Source organism: Rhincodon typus, chromosome 17, assembly GCF_021869965.1.
Source record: "Rhincodon typus isolate 14 chromosome 17, sRhiTyp1.1, whole genome shotgun sequence".
NCBI lineage: Eukaryota > Metazoa > Chordata > Chondrichthyes > Orectolobiformes > Rhincodontidae > Rhincodon > Rhincodon typus.
The window spans coordinates 178,579-206,490 of NC_063348.1; the positions used below are offsets into that span (position 1 = coordinate 178,579).

The 27,912-nt window shown below is 46.3% G+C and overlaps 1 protein-coding gene across 2 annotated transcripts in view; it reads right to left on the minus strand.

Moving 5' to 3' along the window:
• Nucleotides 1-27,912, minus strand: part of rapsn (receptor-associated protein of the synapse, 43kD) — a 45,421-nt gene that overhangs the window by 16,282 nt on the left and 1,227 nt on the right. For both annotated transcript variants that reach the window (XM_048607222.1, XM_048607221.1), the window contains exon 2: nucleotides 24,942-25,040. In XM_048607222.1, the coding sequence (XP_048463179.1) occupies nucleotides 24,942-25,040 (99 nt within the window). The remainder of the gene's footprint in view (nucleotides 1-24,941; nucleotides 25,041-27,912) is intronic.

Here is a 27,912-nt window from a genome sequence, read left to right on the forward strand (position 1 = left end):
CATTAATTCCATGAATTCTTGGTGTGATAACCCCTACAAGGCCATTGGGGAATCATTGCTTAATCTCCCTGTGGAGCTTGTAGAGTATGATTTCCCTTGGTTATAGGCAATGGTCTGCCTGACTGGAACTCAACACTTGATCCCTTTATAAAGAAAACTCAAAGGGCTCTTGTGATGCAGTGAAAGAGTCCCTGGACCAGAGAGGCCCAGGTTCAAGTCCCACCTACTCCAGAGGTGTGTAATAACATCTCTGAACAGGCTGATTAAAAAATATGACAAAGCAGACCCACTCCCTCCGCACCTCTCACTTTTGATGGTTTGCATTGTCCGTAACGAGCTTTGCATGTAAATAATCGATTGGCCACACCGGTAATCTACTGGTGGTGGTTAGGAGTTGGGGAAAATGTCAAGCTGGTGGGGAAACTATTCAGTTGAGTACGACAGCCTTCCGGGTATAAAAAAAAGATAAAGCAGACCCATGGATGGCTCTGCAGAACCATCCGTCCTGAGCTAGGTCAGGTCTGTGTATGCCACATGTAGTGTACGGTTTAATCTAGCTGGCAGCCCCAGAGGCAATATCCTTTGAGAAACTGACAGAAATGGTAGCCGAGCACCAAGACTACAAACCATTTGTCATACTGCAGTGTTGCAGGTTTAGCACAGCACATGAATTGGTCCCTTAAATGCCCCTATCGTATCTGCCCCCACCACCACCCCTGGCGAAGTACTTTGGTACTCCTGGTACTTTGTCTCCACAAGCTGAGGTTGATCCTACCTATGTTCTTATGTCAGATTGGTGAGGATGAAGTCAGGTACATTATATCCTCTTCTTGGTTCCCTCACCACCTTTCACAGGCTCAGCCTAGCGGCCAAGCCCTTTAGGACTCCCAGAACTGAACACAATACTCCAAATATGGTCTCATCAATAATTTATAGAGGTGTAGTATCACTTCCTTGCTTTTATCCTCAATGCATCTATTTATAAACCCAAGGATCCTCTAAACGTTAACAACTGTTTCAGCTCGCCTGGCCACCTTCAGAAAATCAAGTACGTGAACTCCAGGGTCCCTCTGCTCCTGTACTCTCTCAAAGTTTTACTATTAAGCCTGTATTGTCTCTCCATGTCTCTTCTACCAAAATGCATTACCTCACATTTCTCTGTGTTGAATTTTATCTGCCAGGTGTCTGCCCAGTTGTCCAACTTGTTAATGTCCTTCTGAAGTTACTCAGCATCACCCACACAGTTTAATAATCTGCCCAGTATAGTATCATCTGCAAATTTAGAGATTTTGCCCTCAACACCCATCTCCAAATCAATTACATAAATCAGGAGTAGGCATGGGTCCCAACACCGAACCCTGGGGAACTCCACTTACAACTCATCTCCAATCTGAGAAATGCCGTCCCTTTATCACACATAACTCTCCTCTGTACCTTTACCAATTGCCAGAAATCACACGACATCAGGTTAGAGTCCAAGAGGTTTATTTGACAACACAAGCATTTGGAGTCTTACCGGAGGAAACCCATGCAGACACGGGGAGAATGTACAAACTCCACACAGACAGTTGCCCGAGGGTGGAATTGAACGCCATTTCCTGGCGCTGTGAGGCAGCACTGCTAACCACTGAACCACCGTGCCGCCCAACGTGAGGGAGTGGATCGTTATCAACTCCTTTGTCTGACAAACTGTTCTTCTCTTTCTTTAGGCTCTATCCTAACATTTACTCCCTACCCCACCCCCCTCCCTATTTTAGAACATAAAACATAGAACAGTACAGCACAGTACAGGACCTTCGGCCCACGATGTTGTGCCGAACTTTTACCCTAAACCTAAGGTCTATCTAACCTCCACCTCTACCTTATACTAACATCCATATGTTTATCTAATAGCCGCTTAAATGCCCCTAATGAGGCCGACTCCACTACCTTCTCTGGCAATGCATTCCACGCCCTGACCAGTCTGAGTAAAGAACCTACCTCTGACGTCTCCCCTATATCTACCTCCACTCACTTTAAAACTATGCCCACTCGTAATAGCTACCTCCACCCTAGGAAAAAGTCTCTGGCTGTCCACTCTATCCATACCTCTGATCATTTTGTACACCTCTATCAAGTCACCTCTCATTCTTCGTCATTCTAAAGAGAAAAGCCCTAGCTGTATCAACCATTCCTCGTAAGACCTTCCCTCCATTCCAGGCAACATCCTGGTAAATCTCCTCTGCACCTTTTCCAATGCTTCCACATCTTTCCTGTAATGAGGCGACTAGAACTGGACACAATATTCCAGATGTGGCCGAACCAGGCTTTTGTATAGCTGGAGCATAACTTCATGGTTCTTGAACCTCTCTGCATATAAACTGACATTTTCCCAGTCACCAGCAGTTCTGACGAAGGGTCACCGGACCCGAAATGTTAACTCTGATATTTCCTTCACAGATGCTGCCAGACCTGCTGAGCTTTTCCAGCATCTTCTGTTTTTGTTCCTGATTTACAGTTCTTTCGGTTTTTACCAACTTTTTGTATATTTCTTACATCTTAGTTACTATTCAGGTGTCTGTAGATCTCTCCCACTAGTGACTTTTTTTCCTCTGCTGTTCCTCATCCTCACCCAAATGGTCATTTCTAACTGTAGCACAATACTACCAGTGCTAGCTGTCTGCCTCATGTCAGCCTTGGTTCGATGCTCCAGTTTCCTCCCACAGTCCAAAGATGTGCAGGGTAGGTGGACTGGCTAAGCTAAATTGCCCGTAGTGTCCATGGATGTTTAAGTTAGGTGGGTTAGACATGAGGTAAATGCAGGGGTAGGGGAATGAGTCTGGGTGGGATGCTTTTCGGAGGGGCAGTGTGGGCTTGTTGGGCCAAATGGCCTGTTTCCATACTGTAGGGATTCTATGGTGAACCTGAGATGCTGTTAAATCTTTAATCAGTTAGAAAGTTTTAACTGATTAATATGTATATTAAATCCCTGAATTCCTTTCAAGTCACTGTCCTGACAGAATCAAAGGTTTTATCAGTGTAAAGAAGAGGTGACATATTAGATCAAACAAAATGCATGTTAGGTATGAGGCCTTGTTTAGAATCCGTTTGTGTTTTGGTTTGGAGTCAGGCCAGTTTTATTTCTAAAGTAGGAATGTATAAAATGCCAAATTGATTGACTATCTATAAATTGTGTGCTTTTTGAACAGAATAGAATGTATCTGCAAATACAAATTCACCTCATAGATTCACGTATGCGTGTGCGTGTGTGTGTGTGTGTTTGTGAGAGAAAGAGATAGAGTGAGTGTGTGTGTGTTGGGGGAGGGGAGGGAGAGAGAGAAAGAATGCATGTGTGGGAGAGAGAGAGTGTGTGTGTGCACGTGTGGGAGCAAGAGTGTGTGTGTGTGTAGGGGAGAGACACAGTGTGTGTGTGAGGAACAAGAGAGAGACTCTGCGTGTGTGTGTGCGTGTGCGTGCTTGAGAAACAGTGTGTGGATGAAAGAGATCTGTGTGTCAGGGTGTGTGAGAATGCGTGTGTGTATGTGTGTGTCTGTGTCTGTGTGTGTGTGAGTGTATATTGTGGTGGGGGCACCTGTAGGCCACCATGAATCCAAGATCCCAGTTGAGGCCGTCCTAATGGGTATCGATCTTTGCTATCAGCCTCTGCGTTGTTGTTTACCTGAAGATCCGAGGCCGAATGTCCTTGACCACTGAGTGTTCCCCCACTGGGAGGGAACATCCCTATCAGGCAATTGTTGCGCAGTGTCCATTGATCCATTGTCATAGCATCTGCATGGTTTTGCCAATACACCATGGGCATCCTTGCCTGCAGCGTATGAGATAGACAATGTTGGCCAAGTCACATGAGTATCTGCCATGCACGTGATGGGTGGCGTTCCCATGTATGATGGTAGTATCCACATTGAAGATCTGACATGTCTTGCAGAGGTTGCCATGGCAGGGTTGTATAGTGTCGTTCCCCCAACCAATACACACACGTGAATCTATCGGGTGAATTTGTATGTGCAGATACATTCTATTTTGTTCAAAAAGCACACAATTTATAGACGGTCAGTCAATGTGATGTTTTATAAATTCCTACTTTAGAAATAAAACCGGTCTGACTCCAAACCAAAACAGATTCTAAACAAAGCCTCACACCTAACATTCATTGTCTGGCCTAAAATGTCACCTCCCTTTTTACGCTGATAAAACCTTTAGTTCTCTCAGGGCAGCGACTTGAAAGGAATTCAGGGAATCACCTATATATATTAATCAATTAAAACCTTCTAACTGATTAAAGATTTAACAGCATCTCAGGTTTGTTTAATACATCCTGATCAGTGGCATGACCCTTTGATCTTTTACTTATAAATCCTGTGTTCAATACAACCTCTCTCACTAACACCTAAAGGAGGAGAGAGGCTCCAAAAGCTTGTTTTCAAATAAACCTGCTGAATTATAACCCGGTGTCATGTGATTTCTGACCTTGTCCACCCTAGTCCAACACCGGCACCTCCACATCATGTTTACCACTTGTCACTCTCTCTTGTCCCTTTTCTTTCTGTAACTATTTCCAGTTTCTATGTACATGTATCCCTCCCCTGTCCCTTTGCCTCCTGTCCTTTCACCACGTGTCACTCTCTCCTGCCCCCTTTACCACCTTCAACTCCCTCCTGCCCTTTTACACATGTAATGCTCTCCTACCCTTTTACCACCTGCTTTAGCACCCATCACTCTCTCCTGCCCCTTTTACGCCTTCCCTTTTCCCACCTGTGAACTCATGGTATTTTACTGGATTTTCTGGCTAGCTCTTTCCAGTGCTGTCACTACGAGATACTGGAGTCCAGGCCCAGCGTTGCACACTGGGGAGTTTTGGGTGACTGTGGATCAGGGACATGCTTATTTAGCCCAATTACTTAAGAAGGAACGCCACCCACCATTGAGCACCAAAATAGAGCCACTAATAGTGGCGTACACAGACTAGTCCCAGGCTAGGGCAGACAATTCTGTACAGCCATCCCTAAGTTGGCTTTATTTTTTGTTTTATATCCGGAAGTACTATCACTGCTGTATGCAACACCCCACCCTCTCACCCCAGGACCACAATTACAAACGGGAAAGCTCCTGCGTAGAGAGCCCTACAGTGGTCATCCCAGCTGCCTGGTGGCAAATTAACACACCACAAGGCAGGTCTGGGCAGCAAATGAAGGAGACAAGGTGGACGGTGTGCAGTAGCATGCTGTACAAAAACTGCTTTTTCTGCGAGGTGGAAGGACGCGGAGGGCATTGCCATGAGGTGGCTCAGAGCGTGGAATCTGGGCTCCCTGTGGGAGGTTCAGGAACCTGAGGCCAATGTGAAACTCCACTGAAGCAGGAGTACCCACTGACAGGATCCACTGTACACTCCAGCATCCTCCGACTGGTGAATGACATTGGATCTCAGCACCGCCATGGCATTAGCCATGAGCTGGACTTCTGCTGTCTATCAAATCCTGCAGTAAAACCCACCCCAGGCCTCCGCAAACCCAGCGCCTGGCACATCCCCGACACTGATCACCCCTGCAGCTACAGCCCACCCCTCCACCAGCCACTCGAAACTGCAATGGTGTAGGTGCGGATTCCTGAGCAACGGCTTTCTGATAATAGCCACTACTCCTGACGGTAGGAAGACCCACCGTGAGTCGACCATTTTCCAAATGCTGATCGGAGTCCTGGCATCCGGATGGAAGACCCTCACGGTCCATGAACAGGAGTTACATGCCATCGCTGAGGGAGAAATACAGCACCAGAAGGCACGATCTGGGAGGAGTGCTTGACATGAAGGTCCAAAGACAGAAAGTTGCCACCTGGGTGAGGAAGCACACCAGGAACTGCCTGCCCTCCTCAACGGGGGAAGACCCCAAACCTCTGCCACAACCCAGCACATCTGCTTGACCTGGAAGAAATGAGCCAACATCCTCTGGATTTTTGTGACAATACCAGGAGGAGGGGTCAAAGGGACCAGTCAGTACCACAGCATGGAGGCCACCATTTGGTTTATGATCAGCAGTCAGCTCCTGTGTGATAGCATTTGGTGCAGTCCTATTCAACGGCCAAGGTGAGCTGAGACTGTGATCTCCAGCTCCTGTCAGTTCACTGGTTGGGATTATTCAGCCAGGCTGAGTTATACCCCCAGATAGAAGAGATGGGCACCACCCCAGCTGATGCCCCCAGCTGACCCCCTACCCCCCATAATTTGCTCGGTAAAGAATGTACCCACCAGAGACTGACCAGGAGTCCAGAACATTTGGTCCAGCTCATCCTTATGGAAGATGTGGCTGAGTACACTACCATGGTCAGTGGGATCGGGGAACGTGAGGAGCACATTGTCAGCAGTCGAGGGTGTCAGTCAGCCCCTCCAGGCTCAGAGGGGCATCGAGCCTCTTGGCACCCATGTGGCAGGCCTGCAATAGCTTCTCCCGCAGCACTTTGCGAGCTTCCTCGCTGGATAGATCTGGACGGAAAAGAGTTGAATAGAGGTCCCTTATGTGGGCGCTGAGGCCCTCCGAATCCGACATGAGGGAATCCTCATTGGCGGGCAGCACAAGGAGTCGAAGGCGGTTCCCACGCCTGTTTTCCAGCAAGCGGAAGAAGTCGGAATTGTGGTCCAGATCCCAGAGGAACCAGATCCGTGGTATCATATATGCTCCCCGGGACCCGACGACATGGAGGTCTCAGTGCACATCCTTCTTCTCTTTGTCATCTCCCGTAGGGCCTGGTCCACACTGGGTTGACCAGAACATGACTCCAGGTCGAGCACCTCCTTTTTCAACTCCTTGATCCTGGGTTTCTGGCTCTTTGACCCCTACGCGTGTTGCTGACAGAAGACACAGATGTGAGTCTGGCCCACATCTCACCATAGCCTCAAGGAAGGGAAGACTCCCTGCTTCCTCTTCCAACCGGCCCAGAAGCAACAGAACGAGTCCCAGAACCACTCAGTTGTCAAGCAGCAGGTTGTTAAAGGCCCAGCAGACTGACCTCGTTCCGGCACAGAACGGAACCAGAGATCAGAGACCAGCACCTGTCGCATGGTGGCTACCAGAAGGCAGGAGACACCCCATGAAATGTACAGGAGAGTGATCCTCAGAGCCGAAATCCCCAACCCCAAGGATAACACACTGGCCTTCGTCAATGGAGGCGAGGTCAGCAAACACTTCTTTAAGGAAGCGCATTTGCCTCAGTCAACCAGAGGAGCGTACATGTTCCCAAAGTGAAGTACCACACCACCTAGCCGCACTGTTAATTGAAGCAAAATGCCTGGTACTAGCTCCTTGACCCCAAAGATCACTGGCTGAAAACATGGGGCCAACAAGACAGCCACACGGTCAGAGTTAGAGGTGAGGTGACTCCCTGCCACTCCAGGCGCCACGTCTCGCAGGGTGGTTTGGATTTCTCGCATAGGTTCTGTCCAGGAGGACTGAGACGTTCTGGATTGTGGCTTCCTGCTGCTGTTGAGGCTTTACAGTAGTCTTCATGGCAGCAGCACTGTGCGACTGTCACCATCCCGTTCAACGTACAGAGGAAGGAACGGCACCTGGGGTCCTCTACTCCCTTAGGAGAGATCTGAGGCACGTTCTAAATCACTGCCAGTTATTATGGGCATTTCTGGGAGGGGGTGCGGGGAGGGAGGGGGGTGCTCCAAGCTGCCTGGGCAGACCAGAAGACTGGTTCAAAATTGCTCCAGCAGTTCACAGCGAGCTGGACTCTGCCTCCACAATTGAGATTGTGCTGCAGAAACTTCCAGAATTCCTCAAGGTCAGGGGATTGGGGACAGGGGTAAGGGGGACCTCAGTGAAGGACACTAGGGAATCATTAACCTCACTGGAGACTGACTCCATCTCATCCACTACCCACTACCAAGCCCTCACCCTCCTCCAGCTAGCCCCCTACCCCTTCCCCACTGAGAGAGTGTGGGGTTGGTCTGGCACCACTCCCAGAGTCAAAACTCCCAGGAAAACAGCCCCAGAAATGCCGTACCCAGACACATCATCCCCAAGGTCACAACCCGAGGGACACCACCATGGGAGGGGTGCTGTGTAGGGAACCATTCAAGATGCTGCAAAAAGAGAAATGATGTTGTAATCAGGGAGTAGACACTGTTCTCTGCGACCAGGATTGGGAGTCCCGAAGGCTGTTTTGCCTGCCTGATACCTACTGGGTTCAGAATATCTCTTCTGGGCTGCAGAGGAACTTGAAATGGGAGGGGAAAGATGCAGTTGTCATGGTCCGTGTAGGTACCAATGATGTACGTAGAAAGAGGGAAGAAATTCTGCTGAGGGCATACGAGCAGAAATTAAGCAGAATGAAAAGGTAATAATCTCTCGATTACTACCTGAGCCATGAACAAATTGGCACACGGTCAACAAGATGAAAGAAGTAAACGCATGGCTCAAAGAGGTGTGGGAGAAACAGGCTCAAATTCATGGCACATTGGTACCTGGACTGTGGAAGGAGGGAGTTGTTCCGACGGGACATGCTCCACCTGAATCATGCTGTGACCAAAGTCCCGGCGAATCGCATAACGAGGGCTGTGAACAGGGCTTTCAATAGTTGAGGGTTCGGGGTGGTACGGTTGGTTGAAAAATTATGGAATAAGTTAAAGTGGGGCAGGGCTCAACAAAAGTCATTGAAGTTTCCAGAACAAGTAATAGGACAGAGAGTATGGGAAGGATCAGGAGTCTAACTTCAGGCACAGCAGATAAGGGGACAACTATAAGAAGGGGGATGGTTAACACAGGACTGAAGGTGCTGTAGTTAAATGCAAGCAGTATACGAAACAAGATAAATGAGCTTGTAGCACAGACTTAAATTAGCAGGCATGATGTTTTCGGTATCACAGGCTGTAAAGGGATCAGGGCTAGGAACTAAATATCCAAAGACATGCGTCCTATCACAAGGACAGGCAGATGGGCAAAAGTGGTATGAGTTGCCTTGTTAGTCAGAAATGAAAGTTTATTGATAACAAGAAGTGATATAGAGTCAGAGGTGTAGAATTTGTGAGAGTTGAGGAACTGCAAAAGAAAAAAAAGCCTGATGGGAGTTAAGTACAGGCCTCCTAGCAGTAGTCAGGATGTGGGGAAGAAAATAAATCAAGAGACAGAAAAGGCAGGTAAGAAAGGCACTATTACAATAGTCCTGTGTGACTTCACGTGGATTGGGAAAATCAGATTGGTAGCCGATCTCAAGAAAAGGAATTTGTGGAATGTCCACGAGAATTTTTTTGGAGCAGTCCACTAGGGAACAGGCAATTCTGTATTTGGTGGACTGGATTTGACTTGAGGCAAGGCTAAAGTGAAGGAACCCCTAGGGGAGCAGTGATCATAATGTGACAGTGCTCACCTTGCAGCTTGAGAGAGAAAAGCTGGAATCAGATGTGACAATTTTACAATTGAGGGAAGTTAACTACAAAGACATGGGGGAGGAGCTGGTCAGGGTTGATTGGAAGGGGAGTCTAGCAGAGAAATCAGTGGAATAACAATGGCAGGAGTTTCTGAAGGTGTTTCAGGAAGCACAGCAGAAATTTATCCCAAGAAAGAAGCACACTGAGGAGAGGGTGAGGCAACCATTGTTGACAAGGGAATTCAGGGACAGCATAAAGGCAAAAGGAAAAAGTGTATAATGTGGTGAAGATTAGTGGGAAGTCTTTAGAAATCGGCAAATGACAACTAAAAAAAAAAATTAATCAAGGGGGAGAAGATGAAATATGAGAGAAAACTAACTACTTTTGTAAAAGAAGACTTTTAGGATATCTGGTTGGCACAGATGAGTTGGACCGAAGGGTCTGATTCTGTGCTGTATAACCCGGACTCCATGGCTCCATAAGATTGAAAGAGTTTCTAAAAATGTAAGAGAGAGGCAAGATTGGACATTGGACCATTGGAAAAAGAACAAGAAATGCAGTAATGCAGAATTGAGGAAATAGCAGAGGAATTGAAATGTACTTTGAATCAGTTTTCATAGTTGAAGACACCAGCAGCATACAAGAACTTCAAGAGAGTTGGGGGTGGAGGGTACTGCAGTGGAAGTCACTATGGGGAAGCTGCAAGGTCAGAAGGTGGATTAACACCCAGACCAAGTGGAATACACCCCAGAGTGCTGAAGGAGATAGCTGAGGAGATTTTGGAGGCACTGGTGGTGATCTGTCAGGAATCACGGGAGTCAGGGAAAGTTCCAGAGGAATGGAAAATGGTTAATGTAACACTCTTGTTCAAGGAGGGAGGATAAAATTATGGAGTACTTGGAAGTGCATGGTAAAATATAGGGCTGAATCAATATGGTCTTCATAGAATCCCTACAGTGTGGTAACAGGCCCTTCAGCCCAACAAGTCCACACCAACCCTCAGAGCATCCCACCCAGACCCATCCCCCTATAACCCAATCTACACATCCCTGAATACTACGGGCAATTTAGCATGGCCAATCCCCCTAGCCTGCACATCTTTGGACTGTGGGAGGAAACCGGAGCACCCGGAGGAAACCCATGCAGACACAGGGAGAATGTGCAAACTCCACACAGACAGTCGCCCAAGGGTGAAATTGAACCCGGATCCCTGGCACCGTGAGGCAGCAGTGCTAACCACTGAGCCACCGTGCCAAATCTGTTAGAATTTTTTGAGAAGCTAATGAGCAAGTTAGACAAAGAAGAGACAGTGGGTGTGACCAATTTGGATTTTAGAAGGCCTTTGACAAGGTGCCGCACAGGAAGCTGTTAAACAAGACAAGATCTCATGGTGTTAGGTGTAAGGTACTGGCATGGATAGAGGACTGGCTGACTGGCAAAAGGCAGAGATTAGATATTGGAGTTCCGCAGGGATCCATGTTGGGACCACAACTACTCACATTAGGCTCCTTGCATTAAAACAAGGAATTTAGCACCTCCCATGTGCGTTATTAGGTAGAAAAGAGATAGGAAAGAGATACAGGTGTAAAAGCAGTAGATGAGAATTTCAGATGGTAAAGGGGGTTGGTAAGAATTATAGGTGGCAAAGAGGCAGGACTCATCTGGCTCACCAGATGTCCTTCGGGGAAGGAAATCTGCCACCCTCACCTGGTCTGGCCTACATGTGACTCCAGACTCTCAGTAATGTAGTTAACTCTCAACCACCCTCTGAAATAGCCAAGCAAGCCACTCAGTTGTACCAATTGCTACGAAGTCTCAACACAGAAATGAAATTGGGCAGATTACCTGGCATTGACCTAGACATCATAAGCAACAATGGCAGAAACAGCCCTGCTAACACTGCACAATACTCCTTACTAACATCCAGGTGCTAGTGTTAAAATTGGGAGAACCGTTTCTACTCAAGCAAAGACTGACATAATCAGTCTCATGGAATCATACCTTACAGACAATCATAGGATCATAGAACCCCTTCAGTGTGGAAACAGGTCTTTCAGCCCAACAAGTCCACACCGACCGTGAGAGCATCCCACCCAGATCCATCCCTGAACACTACGGGCAATTTGGCACGGCCAATCCACCCATCCTGCACATCTTTGGACTGTGGGAGGAAACCAGAGCACCCGGAGGAAACCCACGCAGACACGGGGAGAATGTGCAAACTCCACACAGACAGTCGCCCGAGGCTGGAATTGAACCCGGGTCCTTGGCGCTGTGAAGCAGCAGTGCTAACCACTGAGCAACCGTGCTGCCCTTAATGTCCCATCACCCAGAATGGTTCAACAGCAGTACTACAGTGATTGAGCTGGTTCAAGTCCTGAAGAACGTAGCTGCTAGACTGGGTCTGCGGCAGGTGGGGAGGAAATCCAGAGGGAAAAACATATTTGACCTCATCCTCACCAATTTGCTCGCGGCAAATGCATCTGTCCATGACAGTATCAGTAACAGTGACCACCACACAGTTCTTGTGGTGACAAACTCCCACCTTCACATTGAGAATAACCTCCTTCGTGTTGTGTGGCACTATCACTGTGCTAAATGGGACAGACTTCGCACAGATCTAGCGACTCAAGACTGGGCACCCATGAGGCGCTGTGGGCCATGAACAGCAGCAGAATTGTACTCCAGCACAATCTGTAACCTCATGGTCTGGCTTATTTCCCCACTCAACCATTACCATCAAGCCAGGGGACCAACCCTGGTTCAATGGAGAGTGCAGGAGGGTGAGTGGGAGCAGCCCCAGAGGCATACCTAAAAATGAAGTGTCAGTCTGGCGAAGCTACCAAACAGGACTACTTGCACACCAAAACTGCATAAGCAGCAAGTGATAGACAGAGCTAAGCGATCCCACTGCCAACGGATCAGATCTAAGCTCTGCAGCCCTACCACATCCAGTCATGAATGGTGGTGGACAATTAAATAACTCACTGGAGGAGGAGGCTACACAAATATCTTCCTCCTCAATGATGGAAAGCCAACACATCAGTGCAAAAGATGAGGCTGAAGAATTTAGAACTATCTTCAGCCAGAAGTGCCAAGTGGATGATCCATCTTGGCCTCCTCCAGTGGTACCAAGTGTCATAGATAAAAGTCTTCACGCAACTCATTTCACTCCACATGATATCAAAGCGACTAGAGACACTGGACGCTGCAAAGGCTGTGGGCCATGAAAGCTTTCCAGCAACATTACTGAAGACTTGTGCTCCAGAACTTGCCATTTCCCTAGCCAAGCTCTTCCAGTACAGTTACAACACTGGTATCTACAGAACGGTGTGGAAAATTGCCCAGGTATGTTCTTGATATAAGAAGTAGGACAAATACAATCCAGTCAATTATTACCCTACCAAATTACTCTTGATCATCAGTAAAATGATGGAAGTTGTCATCAACAGTGCTATCAAGCAGCACCTGCTCAGTGACGCCCAATTTGGGTTCCGCCAGGCCCACTCAGCTCTTGACCTCATTACAGCCTTGGTCAAACATGGACAAAAGAGCTGAATTTCAGAGGTGAGGTGAGAGTGACAATTCTTGACATCAAGATCGCAGTTGATTAAGTGTGTCATCAAGCAGCCCTAGCAAAAATGGAGTCATTAGGCATTGGGGGAAATCGCTCCACTGTTTGGAGTTTTACCTGGTGTATAGGAAGACGGTAGTGGTTGTTGGAGATCAGTCATCACAGCTCCAGGACTTCTCTGCAGGAGTTCCTCAGGGTACTGTCCTAAGCCCAACCATCTTCAGCTGCTTCATCAATGACCTTCCCTCCATCATAAAGTGTGGGATGTTCACTGATGATTGCACAATGTTCAGTACCATTTACAATTCCTCAAATACGGAAGCAGTCCATGTTCAAGTACAACAAGATCAGGACAATAACCAGGTTTGGGCCGAAATGCCAGGCAATGACCATGTCTAATAACAGACAATCTAGCCACCGCCCTCTTTTCATTCAATGGTATTACCATTGCTGAATCGCCCACGATTAACTTTCTGGAGGTTAACATTGACTAGAAACTCAACTGGACTCACCACATAAACACAGTGGCTACAAGAGCAGGTCAGAGGCTAGGAATACTGTGGTGAGTAACTCGCCTCCTGATTCTCCACAGCCCATCCACCATCTATATGACACAAGTCAGGAGTGTGATGGAATACTCCCCACAGCTCCAAAAACTCTCAAGAACCTTGACACCATGCAGGACAAAGCAGCCCACTTGATTGGCACCACATGCACAAGTATCCACTTCCTTACCACTGATGCTCAGTAGCAGCAGTGTATACGATCTACAAGATGCGCAGCAGAAATTCACCAAATATCCTTAGACAGCACCTTCCAAACCCATGACCACTTCCACCTAAAAGGACAAGGGTAGCATACATGGAACACCACCCAAATTCAAGTCCCTCTCCAAGCCACTCACTATCCTGACTTGGAAATATATTACAGTCTCTTCAATGTCAATGGGTCAAAATATTGGAATTCCCTCCCTAACAGCATTGTGGGTCAACATACAGCACATGGATGGCAACGGTTCAAGAAGGCAGCTCATCACTACTTTCTCAAGGGAAGCTAGGGATGGCCAATAAATGCTAGCCTAGCCAGTGATGCCCATGTTCCATGAATGAGGTACAGGTATGAAGGTGCATGAGAGAGATAAAGATGGTAAAGGTGGTAAATTGGAATTTCAGGTGGTAATGGGTGTAGATGGAAGTTTCCAGTGGTGAAGGGGGTAGGTGGGAGTTTCAGGTGTTAAAGGGGGTAGGTGAGACTCTCTCTCTAGTTGCTCTCTTGCTCTTAATGTACTTGTAGCATCTTGCTGGATTATCTTTAACCTTAACTGCCAAGGCTATCTCATATCCCCTCTTTGCCTTCCTGATTTCCTTATTAAGAATGCCCCGACACTCTTTTTACTCTTCAAGAGATTCAGTTGATCCCAGTTGTCTATACCTAATATATGATTCTTTTTTATTCTTGATTAGAACCTCAACATCTTTATTTATCCATTGGTCCCCAATCTTACCAGCCCTGCCTTTCACTCTAACAGGAACATAATGCCTCTGAGCTCTCGTTATCTTTGAAGGCCTTTCACTTGCCATTTGTCTTTTTACCTGTGAACAGTCTATTCCAATCAACTTTTGAAAGTTCTTGTTTCATACCCTTAAAATTTGCCTTACCCCAATTAAAAATATTACTTTAATGGAAGACTTATCCTTTTCTATAACTATTTTAACACTAATACTACTATGAACACATGTCCAAAGTGTTCCCCACTGACACTTCAGTCACTTGCCCTGCCTTATTACCCAAGAGAAGGTCAAGTTTTGCTCCTTCTCTAGTAGGGACATTTACATATTGATAAAGAAAGTTTTCTTGAACACATTTAACAAATTCTTCACAATCTAAACATTTAACACTACGGTGGTCCCAGTCAGTGTTTGAAAAATTAAAATCCCCTCCTTTTACAATCTTATTATTCTTACATTTATTTAAGATCTCTCTACATATTCGTTTTTCAATTTCCCTCTGATTACTGAGGGGCCTATAGTACAATCCCATCACCTTTCTTATTTCTAATTTTAACCAATATATTTTCATTAAATGATCCCTCAGAAACATCTTCTCTAATTACGGTACTGATGTTTTCCTTAATTAAAAAAGGGCTCCCCCTCCTCTCTTGCCTCTCTTTCTATCCTTCCTGCAACATCTGAATCCCAGAACATTGAGCTGCCAGTCCTGTCTTTCCCTCAGCCAAGTTTCTATAATAGTTACTACCTCTCAGTCCCACATTCCCATACACAACACAAGTTCATCAGCCTTATCTGTAAGACCTCTTGAAATAAATGCAGTTTAATTCTTCAGAGTTACTTTGTTCTTTGATTTGCTTGTCTGTCTTTTGTAATTAACTCACTCTTTCCTGATTCAGAACTATCCTCATCTTTCTTTCTATTTTCACAATCACTTAGGAAGCCCCCGACAAATCTTTACAGGCTCCCAAAACAGAACTAGCAAATCTCCCCGCCAGTATATTGGTCCCTTTCCAGTTCAGTTGAAACCCATCCTTTTTGAACAGGTCTTTTCTATCCCAGAAGAGATCTCAATGATCTAGGAAACTGAATCCCTGTGTGCTGCACCATCTCTTCGGCCATTGATTTATCTCCCTTATCCTTTTATTCCCTCCCTGATTAGAACTTGGCACCAGAAGTTAACCAGAAATTACTACTTTTGATATTCTGTTTTTTAACCTACTTAACCTCTTATATTCACTCTGCAAAGCCTCAATCCTTATGTTGGGCCCCTTAAAGATCAACGAGGTCGTCTTTGCGTTAAACCTCAGGAGATGGGATAACACATGAATATTTTGCATCAGTTTTACTGATGAGAAAGAAATGGAGGGCTAGAGAACTCAGGGAAATAAATATTGATGTTTTGAAAACAGTTCACATTACAGAAGAGCAAGTGCTGGAGGTCTTAGAAAATATAAAGGTATATAAACCCACAGGACCTGATCAAGTATATCCCATGATGTTGTGGGAAGTTAGGGAGGAAATTGTGGGGCCCCTAGCACAAATATTTATATTATCTACAAACATGGATGAAGTACTGGAAGGGTGGCTAATGTTGTGCCATTGTTTAAGAAAACTGTAAGGAAAAGCCTGGAAATTGTAGACCGGCGAGTCTGACAACGATGGTGGGTAAGTTGTTGGAGGTGATTCTATCAGATAGGATTTATATGCATTTGGAGAGGCAACCATTGATTTAGGATAGTCAGAGATAGTAGGAACTGCAGATGCTGGAGAATCTGAGATAACAAGGTGTAGAGCTAGATGAACACAGCAGGTCAAGCAGCATCAGAGGAGCAGGAAGGCTGACGTTTCGGGCCTAGACCCTTCTTCAGAAATGGGGGAGGGGAAGGAGGTTCTGAAATAAATAGGGAGAGAGGGGGAGGCGGATAGAAAATGGATAGAGGAGAAGATAGGTGGAGAGGAGACAGACCGGTCAAAGAGGTGGGGATGGAGCCAGTAAAGGTGAGTGTAGGTGGGGAGTTAGGGAGGAGATAGGTCAGTCCAGGGAGGACGGACAGGTCAAGGGGGTGGGATGAGGTTAGTAGGTAGCAGATGGGGGTGGGGCTTGAGGTGGGAGGAGGGGATAGGTGGGAGGAAGGACTGGTTAGGGAGGTGGGGACAAGCTGGGCTGGTTTTGGGATGTGGTAGTGGGAGGGGAGATTTTGAAGCTTGTGAAGTCCACATTGATACCATTGGGCTGCAGGGTTCCCAAGTGGAATACGAGTTGCTGTTCCTGCAACCTTTGGGTGGTATCGTTGTGGCACTGCAGGAGGCCCAGGATGGACATGTCGTCTGAGGAATGGGAGGGGGAGTTGAAATGGTTTGCGACTGGGAGGTGCAGTTGTTTAGTGCGAACCGAGCGTAGGTGTTCTGCAAAGCGGTCCCCAAGCCTCCGCTTGGTTTCCCCGATGTAGAGGAGGCCACAACGCGAACAGCGGATACAGTATACCACATTAGCAGATGTGCAGGTGAACATGTGCTTGATGTGGAAAGTCTTCTTGGGGCCTGGGATAGGGGTGAGGGGGAAGGTGTAGGGGCAGGTGTAGCACTTCCTGCGGTTGCAGGGAAAAGTGCCGGGTGTGATGGGGCTGGAGGGGAGTATGGAGTGGACAAGGGAGTCCCGGAGAGAGTGGTCCCTCCGGAAAGCAGATAAGGGTGGGGAGGGAAAAATGTCTTTGGTGATGGGGTCGGATTGCAGATGGCGGAAGTGTCGGAGAATGATGCGTCGGATCCGGAGGTTGGTGGGGTGGTACGTGAGATCGAGGGGGATTCTGTTTTGGTTGTTATTGCGGGGAGGGGGGGGTGAGGGATGAGTTGCAGGAAATGCGGGAGACACGGTCGAGGGCGTTCTCGACCACTGACGGGGGGAAGTTGCGGTCCTTGAAAAATGAGGACATCTGAGATGTACGGGAGTGGAATGCCTCATCCTGGGAGCAGATGCGGCGGAGTCGAAGGAATTGGGAATAGGGGACGGCATTTTTGCAGGAAGGTGGGTGGGAGGAGGTGTATTCTCGGTAGCTGTGGGAGTCGGTGGGCTTGAAATGGATATCGGTTTCTAGGTGGTTGCCACAGATGGAGACAGAGAGGTCCAGGAAGGAGAGAGAGGTATTAGAGATGGTCCAGGTGAACATAAGGTTGGGGTGGAAGGCGTTGGTGAAGTGGATGAACTGTTCGAGCTCCTTGTAGGCGCCGATACAGTCATCAATGTAACGGAGGAAAAGGTGGGGTTTAAGACCAGTGTAGCTACGGAAGAGGGATTGTTCCACATAACCTACAAAGAGGCAGGCATAGCTTGGGCCCATGCGGGTACCCATGGCCACCCCTTTGTCTGTAGGAAGTGGGAGGAATTGAAAGAGAAGTTGTTGAGGGTGAGGATGAGTTCGGCTAATCGGATGAGGGTGTCAGTGGAGGGGGACTGGTCGGGCCTGCGGGACAGGAAGAAGTGGAGGGCCTTTAGGCCATCTGTATGGGGAATGCAGGTGTATAGGGACTGATGTCCATGGTAAAGATGAAGTGTTGGGGACCAGGGAATTGGAAGTTCTGGAGGAGGTGGAGGGCGTGTGTGGTGTCATGGACGTAGGTAGGGAGTTCCTGGACCAAGGGGGAGAAAATGGAGTCAAGATAGGTGGAGATAAGTTCGGCGGGGCAGGAGCAGGCGGAGACAATGGGTCGACCAGGGCAGTCAGGTTTGTGGATTTTGGGAAGGAGATAGAAGCGGGTGGTGCGGGGTTGGGGAACGATGAGGTTGGAGGCTGTGGGTGGGAGGTCACCTGAGGTGATGAGGTTGTGGATGGTTTTGGAGGTGATGGTTTGGTGGTCGGGGGTGGGGTCACAGCATGGTTTTTTTTTGCAAGGAGAATCATGTCTCACAAACCTGACTGAGTTTTTTAATGATATAACCAAAAAGATTGATATGGGCAGAGCAGTAGACATTGTTTACTCGGACTTTAGTAAATCCTGTGACAAGGCTCCACATGGTAGACTAATTAATAAAATGAGATCACGTGGGACTCAGGGTGAGCTTGTCAATTGGATACAAAATTGACTTAATGGCAGGAGACAGAGAATCATGGTAGAGGGTTGCTTTTCAGACTGGAGGCTTGTGACCAGCAATGTTCCACAGGGATCAGTGCTGGGTCCTCTTTTGTTTGTCATTTACATAAATGATTTGGATGAGAAAATGGGAGGTACGGTTAGTGAGTTTGTGGATTACACCAAAATTGGTGGTATAGTGGACAATGAACAAGTTTATCTAAGATTACAAAGAGATCTTGATCAATTGAGTCAATGAGCTGAGGAGTGGCAGATGGAGTTTAATTTGGATAAATGTGAGGCATTGCACTTTGGCTAAACAAACAAGTGCACAGGACTTATACGTCAATGGTAGGGCCCTGGGTAGTGTTGTAGAACAGAGAGACCTAGGGGTTCAGGTACACAATGCAATGAAATTTGCGTCACAGGCAGGCAGGCTAGTTGAGAAGGCATTTAGCACGCTTGCCTTCATGGCTCACACCTTTGAGAATAGGAGTTGGGCGTCATGTTCAGGTTGCACAGGATGTTGGTGAGGCCTCTTTTGGAGTACAGTGTGCAGTTCTGTTAAATGAAGAATATTATTAAATTGGAAAGAGTTCAGAAAAGATTTACCAGGATGTTGCTGGGAATAGAGTGTTTGAGATATAAAAATAGATTGGAAAATCTGGGAGCTTTTCCCACTGCAGTGTAAAAGGTTGAGGGGTGACCTTATTAAGGTTTATAAAATCATGAGGGGCATAGATAAGGTGAATGACAAGGGTCTTTTCCCTCAGGTGAACTACTGCAATTATTTATCTATTTATCTGTGATTTGTTTATCTGACTGCAAAGTTCATCTTTTTAACTATGTCTTATTTTTAACTTATACTGTGAATCACTATAAGGTAATGAATCTAATTTTCTTTCTTTTTCTCTTTTTATATCTAAGATTTGTACCTAAGATGGTGCCATGAGAGGCGACATTATAAACTTTTCAGTGTACTCCTGTATTTGAGTACACGTGACAATATTCTGTTCTAATTCTAGGGAGAGGGAGTTCAAAACTAGGGTCATTTTTAAGGTGAGAGGAGAAAGATTTTTAAAAAAGACATAGAACATAGATAGAACATAGAACAGTACAGCACAATACAGGCCCTTCGGCCCACGATGTTGTGCCAAACTTTTACCTTAAATCTAAGGTCTATCTAATCTCCACCGCTACCTTATACTATCATCCATATGCCTATCTAATAGCCGCTTAAATGTCCCTAATGAGGCCAACTCCACTACCTTCTCCAGCAATGCATTCCACGCTCTGAGTAAAGAACCTACCTCTGATGTCTCCCCTATATCTACCTCCACTCACTTTAAAACTATGCCCCCTCGTAATAGCTACCTCCACCCTAGGAAAAAGTCTCTGGCTGTCCACTCTATTTATACGTCTGATCATTTTTGTACACCTGAGGGCAACTTTTTATACAGAGAGTCGTTCATGTGTGGAATGAACATCCAGAGAAGTGGTGGATGCAGGTACAGTTACAACATTTAAAAGACATTTGAATAAGTTTATGATTAGGAAAGTTTGGAGGGATGTGTGCCAAGCACAGGCAGGTGGAACTAGTTTAGTTGGGAACATGGTTGACATTGACTGGTGGGACGCTGTATGACTCTATGACTCAGGTGATAAACTTGGTATGTAGGAGTTTCAGGTAGAGAAAGGGGTAGATGGGATTTTCAGATGGTAAAGGGATTAGATGGCCAGTGCAGGTCCTCACCAAGTGGGCAGGGAAGGCCAGCAATGGTGGCTCAGTGGATGTTGTGGGTAAAGTTAACATCTGAAGTCTACCAGCCAGACAGTGAATTGTGCTGCTGAAGTCAGACAGCAGGACAATGTCTACAAGCCTCCCAGTCTCCAGCACAAGAAACGCAGAGCTAAACACTTGGCTGAAAAAGTTACTACTAAGTTACTGAACATGAACAAATCTCTCTCAGACTGACCTGACTGTAAGGGATGGGTAGTCCTTACTCCACATGGGCCTTCAGGGTTCTCAGTCACGTTGGTGCCGCTGATGATTAACCACAAGACAGCTAGGCCACAGAGAAACCCAAAGCAATAGGATGAAGACATGGCAGCCATCACTGTTCCCTACTCAGGATGTGGCAGGAAATCTGCTGGAAATCTGCCTTGCCCTCACTGCAATGTGCTACACCCATAATGAAGAAGGCTTGCTTTAACTTAAATACCATTGTCAATTCTTTCAGTTACTGTACCTTGGTTCCAGACTCACCACCTTGGTTTGTCTAATGTCTGACTGCAAGGTGCAGGAAGTGTTTCAATGGAAGTTAAGGTGCAGTTGCATGCCCCCCTTTGCTATATTGGATGAGAGTTTAGGGACATTCTACATATCATTTTGTGTTGACTGTATCCTTTACTGAACTGCCGTTACAGTCTTGCCCTGAGTTGTTTTTGTTCAGCAGCAGCAGATGACTGTAACCAACTTTTCTTGAAGCATATTTCATCCCTTGAATGACATGTGAACATTCCCTGTTTGGTATAGGTCACACTGCCGTAGAAGAGTGTAGGATGTCATGTTAGATGCACACTTGCTCTTTGGCGATGGAGGAAGGTGTCAAGGAAGGTGTCACTGGCAGTGAAAATTCAATGGACCTGTAACAATGTTCTTTCAGCACAGTGACAGTACTCTCAGCTGTCCCTTTTGACCAGAGCCAACCCTTCACTGACAACGCTGACACTGGGGCTCACAGTTCCACTTAGCAGCAGCAGAGGAAGAGGACTGCACTGGCTCCCCTCTGTTCTATGTTTGCAGTTGATCGCAACTGGGTAAACGTCTCTAAATTAAAATGTCAGGAACTATCTTTCTTGAGCAATAAGAAGTCAATTAACAATTCTTGTGTCAAAGTTTAAAGGCCGTACCTTTTAATATTTCTGAAATTTTGATTGGAGACTGAAATGAGAAAAGTAGTTTTTAAAACCAAGGATTACTGGACGAATGCTGCATGTTTTGAAAGCAAGTAGCCTGGCATTCATTGTAAGCATTGTTTACACAGCTGCCTGTTCAAGCAGGAACTTGAAGTACAGTTTGCAGATAAGCTGGAGCTGAGTGGTTGTGTACAAATGGGGCTTTAGATGGCAACTAGAAACTGTATGGACAAGTGACCAGTTATCAATAACATAGGCCTTCCACCTGCTAAAACCTTTCTGATTGATTCTCATGTAAATGAACAGCTTGGGGCTGTGAACAAGAAACTGAGAAACTTTCAGATCTCCATCACCTCTCCATCAGGAGCTCTCTCTGTCTTCTGCAATAAAAGCCAATCTAATCCTGAAATAAACCAGTTTATCTTTAGATCAGCTTACAATAAGCTGTGACTTTTAACTGATAAATCAGAGATCTTTTTACAAGTGAACCAGCCACCCTGTGCCTCTTGGAAACCAGTAGATACACCCAGAGAAGGAAGATGGATTAGCAATGTTCTGATCAGCACAAGAATCTTAGCAACTCCATAAATAGGAACGACTGAATTGCGTTCCCAGTCTCTCCCTCTCTGTCCATAACACCCATGTTTTTCTCTCTGTCTGTCTCTATCTGTTAGTGTCTGCTTAAGGGTGAGTTTATCAGGATATGAGAAATTTAGTTAGTAGAGTTATACAACTGTTTACCTGTAGCTAAAGTCTAATTACTTGTAAAAAAATAGATATTCTTGGTCAGTGCAGAAATGTGCTCCATGCTTTCTGTCAACCTGGGTTTGACAATCAGATAAATTGAGAAATTTTGCATGCTTTTTAAAATGTTTAACATACCCACGCACAATCATACAATCCCTATAGTGTGGAAGTAGGCCTTTGGCCCATTCAGTCCACACCGATCCTCCGAAGAGCATCCCACCAAGACCCACCCAGACCAACCCCGTACCCTACTCCTGTAATCTTGCATTCCCCATGGCTAATCCAGCTATCCTGCACATCCCTGGACATTATGGGGCAATTTAGCACAGCCAATCCACCTAACCTGAGCACCCGGAGGAAACCCATACAGACGCAGGGAGAATGTGCAAACTCCACACAGTCACCCAAGGCTGGAATCAAACCTGGGTCCCTGGCGCTGTGAGACAGCACTGCTAACCACTGAACCACCGTGCCACCCCACAAATACAGAGACACACAGAGGAGGGCAGAAGGGTGAGGAGCATGTAGAAGGAGGATGAGGGGGATTGCGGGAAGGAGAGGATAGGGGCATGCAGGAGGGAAAGGGTCACAAAAATAGGTGGAAAAGCAGGTTGCAAGACGATACAGTTTGCAAAGAGATATTGATAGGTTAAGTAAGCACGCAAAAAATTGGCAAATGGAGTATAATGTGGGAAATGCGAAATTGTTCATTTTGGAAGGTAGAACAAAAGAACACAGTATTACTTAAATGGGAGAAAACTACAGAAAGCTGTGATACAAAGGGACTGGGAGGTACTTGTGCACAAAACACAAAGCTAGCACATAGGTGTAGCAGATAATCAGGAAGGCTAATAGAATGTTGGCCTTTCCTTCAAGGGGGTTGGAATATGAAAGTAGGGAAGTCTTTCTGCAACTGTACAAGATGCTGGTGAGATCACATCTACAGTATTGAGAGCAGTTTTAATCCCCTTATTGAAGAAAATGCATTATTTAATTGAAGGAGTTCAGAGAAGGTACATTGGGATGTATGGAGAGATTGTCTTATGATTGGGACTCTGCTCCCTGGACTTTAGGAAAATGAGAGGTGATCTCCTTGAAACATCTCGGATTCTTAAGGAGCTGGACAGGATAAATGCTGACAGGATGTTTCTCCTCGTCAGAGAGTCTAGTACCAGAAGGGCATTGTCTCAGAAGAAAGGAATACCAACTTCAGACTGAGATGAGGAGGAATTTCTTTTCTCAGAGGGTTGAGAGTCTTTAGAACATCTTACCACAGACAGCTGTGGGGACAGAATCCTTATGGATATTTAAGGCTGAGATAGGTTCTTGATCAGTCAGGGAATTGAGGGTTATGGGGAGAGGGCAGGAAAGTGGATGTGAGGAATGTCGGATCAGCCATGATCCATGAATGGTGCAGCAGGCTTGAGGGGCTGAATGGCCTACTCCTGTTCCTATTTCTAATGGTCTAATGGACCTGCAGGTGGCAGTAAGGAGGATGCATGTCCTACAGGAGGAGGGCAGGCTGAGGGCAACCAGTAAGGAGTTGGTGGGGAAGGAGAAACCTGTGACTGAAGGATGTGTGGAATAGAAAAGGTCATTGGGTAGGTGATGCTAACAGTGTTTCCTACAAAAGGTACACCCACTCCAAGCTCCACATGGCAGACCTCAGGACCTGCAGTTACAGAGTGTGGCCACATAGGGTCACAACTTCCACTTTGGGAAGCCCCAATCCACAAGCTCAAGATGATTCACAAAAACAGTCAGAAACCCTTCCATCACTTTTAGATCCCGTAGACTGATAATTGGCCAGGTTGCATTTGTCCTGCTTTGTGTGCAGGATGTACATCGTCAATTTTTCACATTGTTGAATAGATGGCAAATGTTATATTGTACAGGAGTAACTTGGCTAGAGAAGCAACAAGTTCTGGAGCACAAATCTTCAATACTATTGCCGGAATATTATCAGGGCTCATAACCTTTGTAGTATCCAGTGTCTCCAGCCATTTTTTGATATCATGTGGAGTGAAATGAATTGGCTGGAAACTGGTATCTGTAATGCTGGGGACCATTGGAGCAGGTCGAGATGGATTATCCACTCAGCACTCTGGCTGGAGATTGCTGCAAATGCTTCAGCCTTATCTTTTGCAGTGATGTGCTTCAATCACTGAGGATGGGGATATTTGTGAAGCTTCCTGCTCCAATGAGTTGTTTAATTGTCCACCACCATTCATGACTGGAAATGCAGGACTGCAGAGCTTAGATCTGATCCGTTGGTTGTGGGATCGCTTTGCTGCCTGTCCTTAACAGTGACTTTCTAGGCCATCTGCTAGGGTAGAAGACAGGTAATCTGGAGCCACACATAGGTCAGACTAGGTAAGGATAGCAGATTTCCTTCCCATACAGTGAATCAGATGCATTTTAACAACAATCAGTAGGAGTTCATGGCAATGTTACTCAGACATACATTATATGGGGCACAATATCCAACGTATGAACATTTGTGCTTTTGAACGTGATCACATGCAGGGGTGAAATTTTAAAGATCTGACAAATGAACGTCTCCTGTACTTACAGGTGGCTACTTTACATTGTCCTGCATTGTGTTCCAACTTGTGTACAAATCGATTCGCAAACGGACTCAGGGACGGAACCTGTTTGCAACACAGGGATTGCCTGTATTCCAGATTTAACCTTGCATTTCAATTCCACCAGCGTTTGTGGTGGGATCTTACTGTAAACGTCCCTTCTCCCTATGCCTTACCAGAGTGTCAGCGTGATGTCGATGGATGTCAGCAAAGCACAGCAGACAGAGGGCCTGCAGAGGTCGATCCCGGTGCTGTATGGCAATCTTCATTGATTCCTGAAAGAAACGCGCACACACACACATACGCACATGCACATGCACACACAAACACACAGAGATGCACGCACAGACACACACACACACAGATATATCAATATAATCACTTGGCTAGTGTCAACGTTCCTGTATGTCTGCTGCCCTTTCTATACAGTAAATGGAAAAGCTCTGGGGAAAATTGATGCACAGAGAGATCTGGGTGTTCAGGTCCATTGTACCCTGAAGGTGGCCACGCAGGTCGACAGAGTGGTCAAAAAGGCATACGGCATGCTTTCATTCATCAGACGGGGCATTGAGTACAAGAGTTGGCAGGTCATATTGCAGTTGTATAGGACTTTGGTTCGACCACATTTGGACTACTGCGTACAGTTCTGGTCACCACATTAACAAAAGGATGTGGATGCTTTGGAGAGGGTGCAGAGGAGGTTCACCAGGATGTTGCCTGGTATGGAGGGCGCTAGCTATGAAGAGAGGTTGAGTAGATTAGGATTATTTACATTAGAAAGACGGATGTTGAGGGGGACCTGATTGAGGTCTTCAAAATCATGAGAGGTATAGACAGGGTGGATAGCAAGAAGCTTTTTCCCCAGAGTGGGGGACTCAATTACTAGGGGTCACGATTTCAAGGTGAGAGGGGAAAAGTTTAAGAGAGATATGTGTGGAAAGTTCTTTACGCAGAGGGTGGTGGGTGCCTGGAACGCGTTGCCAGCGGAGGTGGTAGAGGCGGGCACGACAGCGTCATTTAAGATGTATCTAGACAGATACATGAATGGGCAGGGAGCATAGGGATACAGATTCTTGGAAAATAGGCAACAGGTTTAGACAGAGGATCTGGATCGGCGCAGGCTTGGAGGGCCGAAGGCCCTGTTCCTGTGCTGTAATTTTCTTTGTTCTTTGTCCCTCTCAATGATAGTGATAGTGGGTTTGGAAGGTGCTGCCTAAAGATCTGTGGTGAATTTCTGCAGCGTATCTTGTAGACAGTACACACTGCTGCGACTGAGCATCGATGGTGGAGGGAGTGGATGCTCGTGGATGTAGTGCCAATCAAGCAGCTTTTTTGTCCTGGATGGTGTCAAGCTTCTTGAGTGTCATTAGGGCTGCACCCATCTTTGGCAAGTAGGGAGTATTCCATCACGCTCCTGACTTTCAGATGTAAGGACAGGTTTTGGGGAGTCAATTTAGATCTAATTTATTCAGTAAAACAGCAAGTAAAACAATTTTCTTTGACACTGAGTCAGAGTGGTTACATCATACAGGCCCTTCAGCCCATCGTGTTTGTGCTGTCCTCAAACATCTACCTGTTCTAATCCCATTTTCCAGCATTTGGCCCACAGCCTTGCATGCAATGATGCTTCGAGCATTTATCTAAATAGTTCTTGAGTATTATGGGGGTTCCTGTCCTGACCACCCTTTCAAGCAGTGAGTTCCAGATCACCACCACCCTCTGGGTGAAAAGATTTTCTTTAATTCCTCTCTAAGTCTCCTGCCCTTTACCTTAAAACTGTGTGCATTGGCTATTGACATCTCTACCGAGGGGACAAGTTTCTCTTACATCTACACTATGTCCCTCAGAAGTTTGTGCACCTCAATCAGGCAACCCCCTCAGCAGCTTTCTGCTCTGAGTAGAACTATGCCAGCAACTCCAGTCTCTCTTCATGGCTGAATTGCCATCCCAGACAAGAATCTGATGGACCTCCCCTGCACCCACTCCAGTGCACTCACATCCTTCCTGCAGTATAGCGACCAGGACTGCACACAGTAATCCAAGCTGTGGGCTAACTAACGTTATTTACAGCTCCAAGATAACTTGCCTGCTCTTACAGTCAATGTCTCGACAAGTATCCCACAACCCTTCTTAAGCACCTTATTGACCTGTCCTGCTACCTTCAATGATCAATGGACATGAACACGAAACTCCCTCTATTCCTCTGCACTTCCTAGGGTCAGACCATTCAACACTTACTCTCTTGTGTGGTGCTTCTGCTCAAAGTACATCACCACTCACTTCTCAGGATTCAACTTATTTCCATTGAACAGCCCATTTGACCAGCCAGTTCATATTCTCCGATAGTTTAACTCCACCCTCCCTCTCTATTTACTACCCCTGACCTGAAAGGACTGGGAAATTTAAACACAACTTCGAAGAAAACTGCCTCCTGGGCCATGACACATGAACACAGAGTCTATTGGCAACCATCAGCTCCATAGGGCTGTGCCACGAGAGTGTACACCCAGGTGCTATACCAGAGTGAGTGTATCGGGTGGTGTGTCAGAATGTGCATATCCGGGTGGTGTGTCAGAGTGAGCGTAACGGGCAGTGTATCAGAGTGAGTGTAACGGGTGGTGTGTCAAAGTGTGCATACCCGGCTGATGTGTCAGAGTGAGTGTAATGGGTGGTGTGTCAGAGTGTGCGTAACTGGTGGTGTGTCAGAGTGAGGTCTCACTCTATCATTTCTCAGACTGTTAATTTCTTTGTAATTGGTGTGTTACATTACTGAACTTACACAAGGAACAAACAGATCACACTTGGATGGTAGACCTTTGAAATGCTGACTTCCTTTCGGTAGAAATTGTGTCAATAAAAAACCCAAACTCTTTCCAAAACTAATTGTCTTACACAGGCACATGAACCCTGGATCGATATGGCAGTAATAGGCCCTCTGTCACTGATTGGATCATGGTGCCATTGGAGATACCCTCAATGACGATCTCTAAGTTCCAGAAAAGAATATCAACCTCACTGTGTTATTATGGGGAGGGTCCCTGCATCCTCTTTGATATCCAGCCTTGATAACGCTCAATAAAAACTGAAAGAACTGTGGACGCTGTAAATCAGGAACAAAAACAAAGTTGCTGGAAAAGCTCAGCGGGT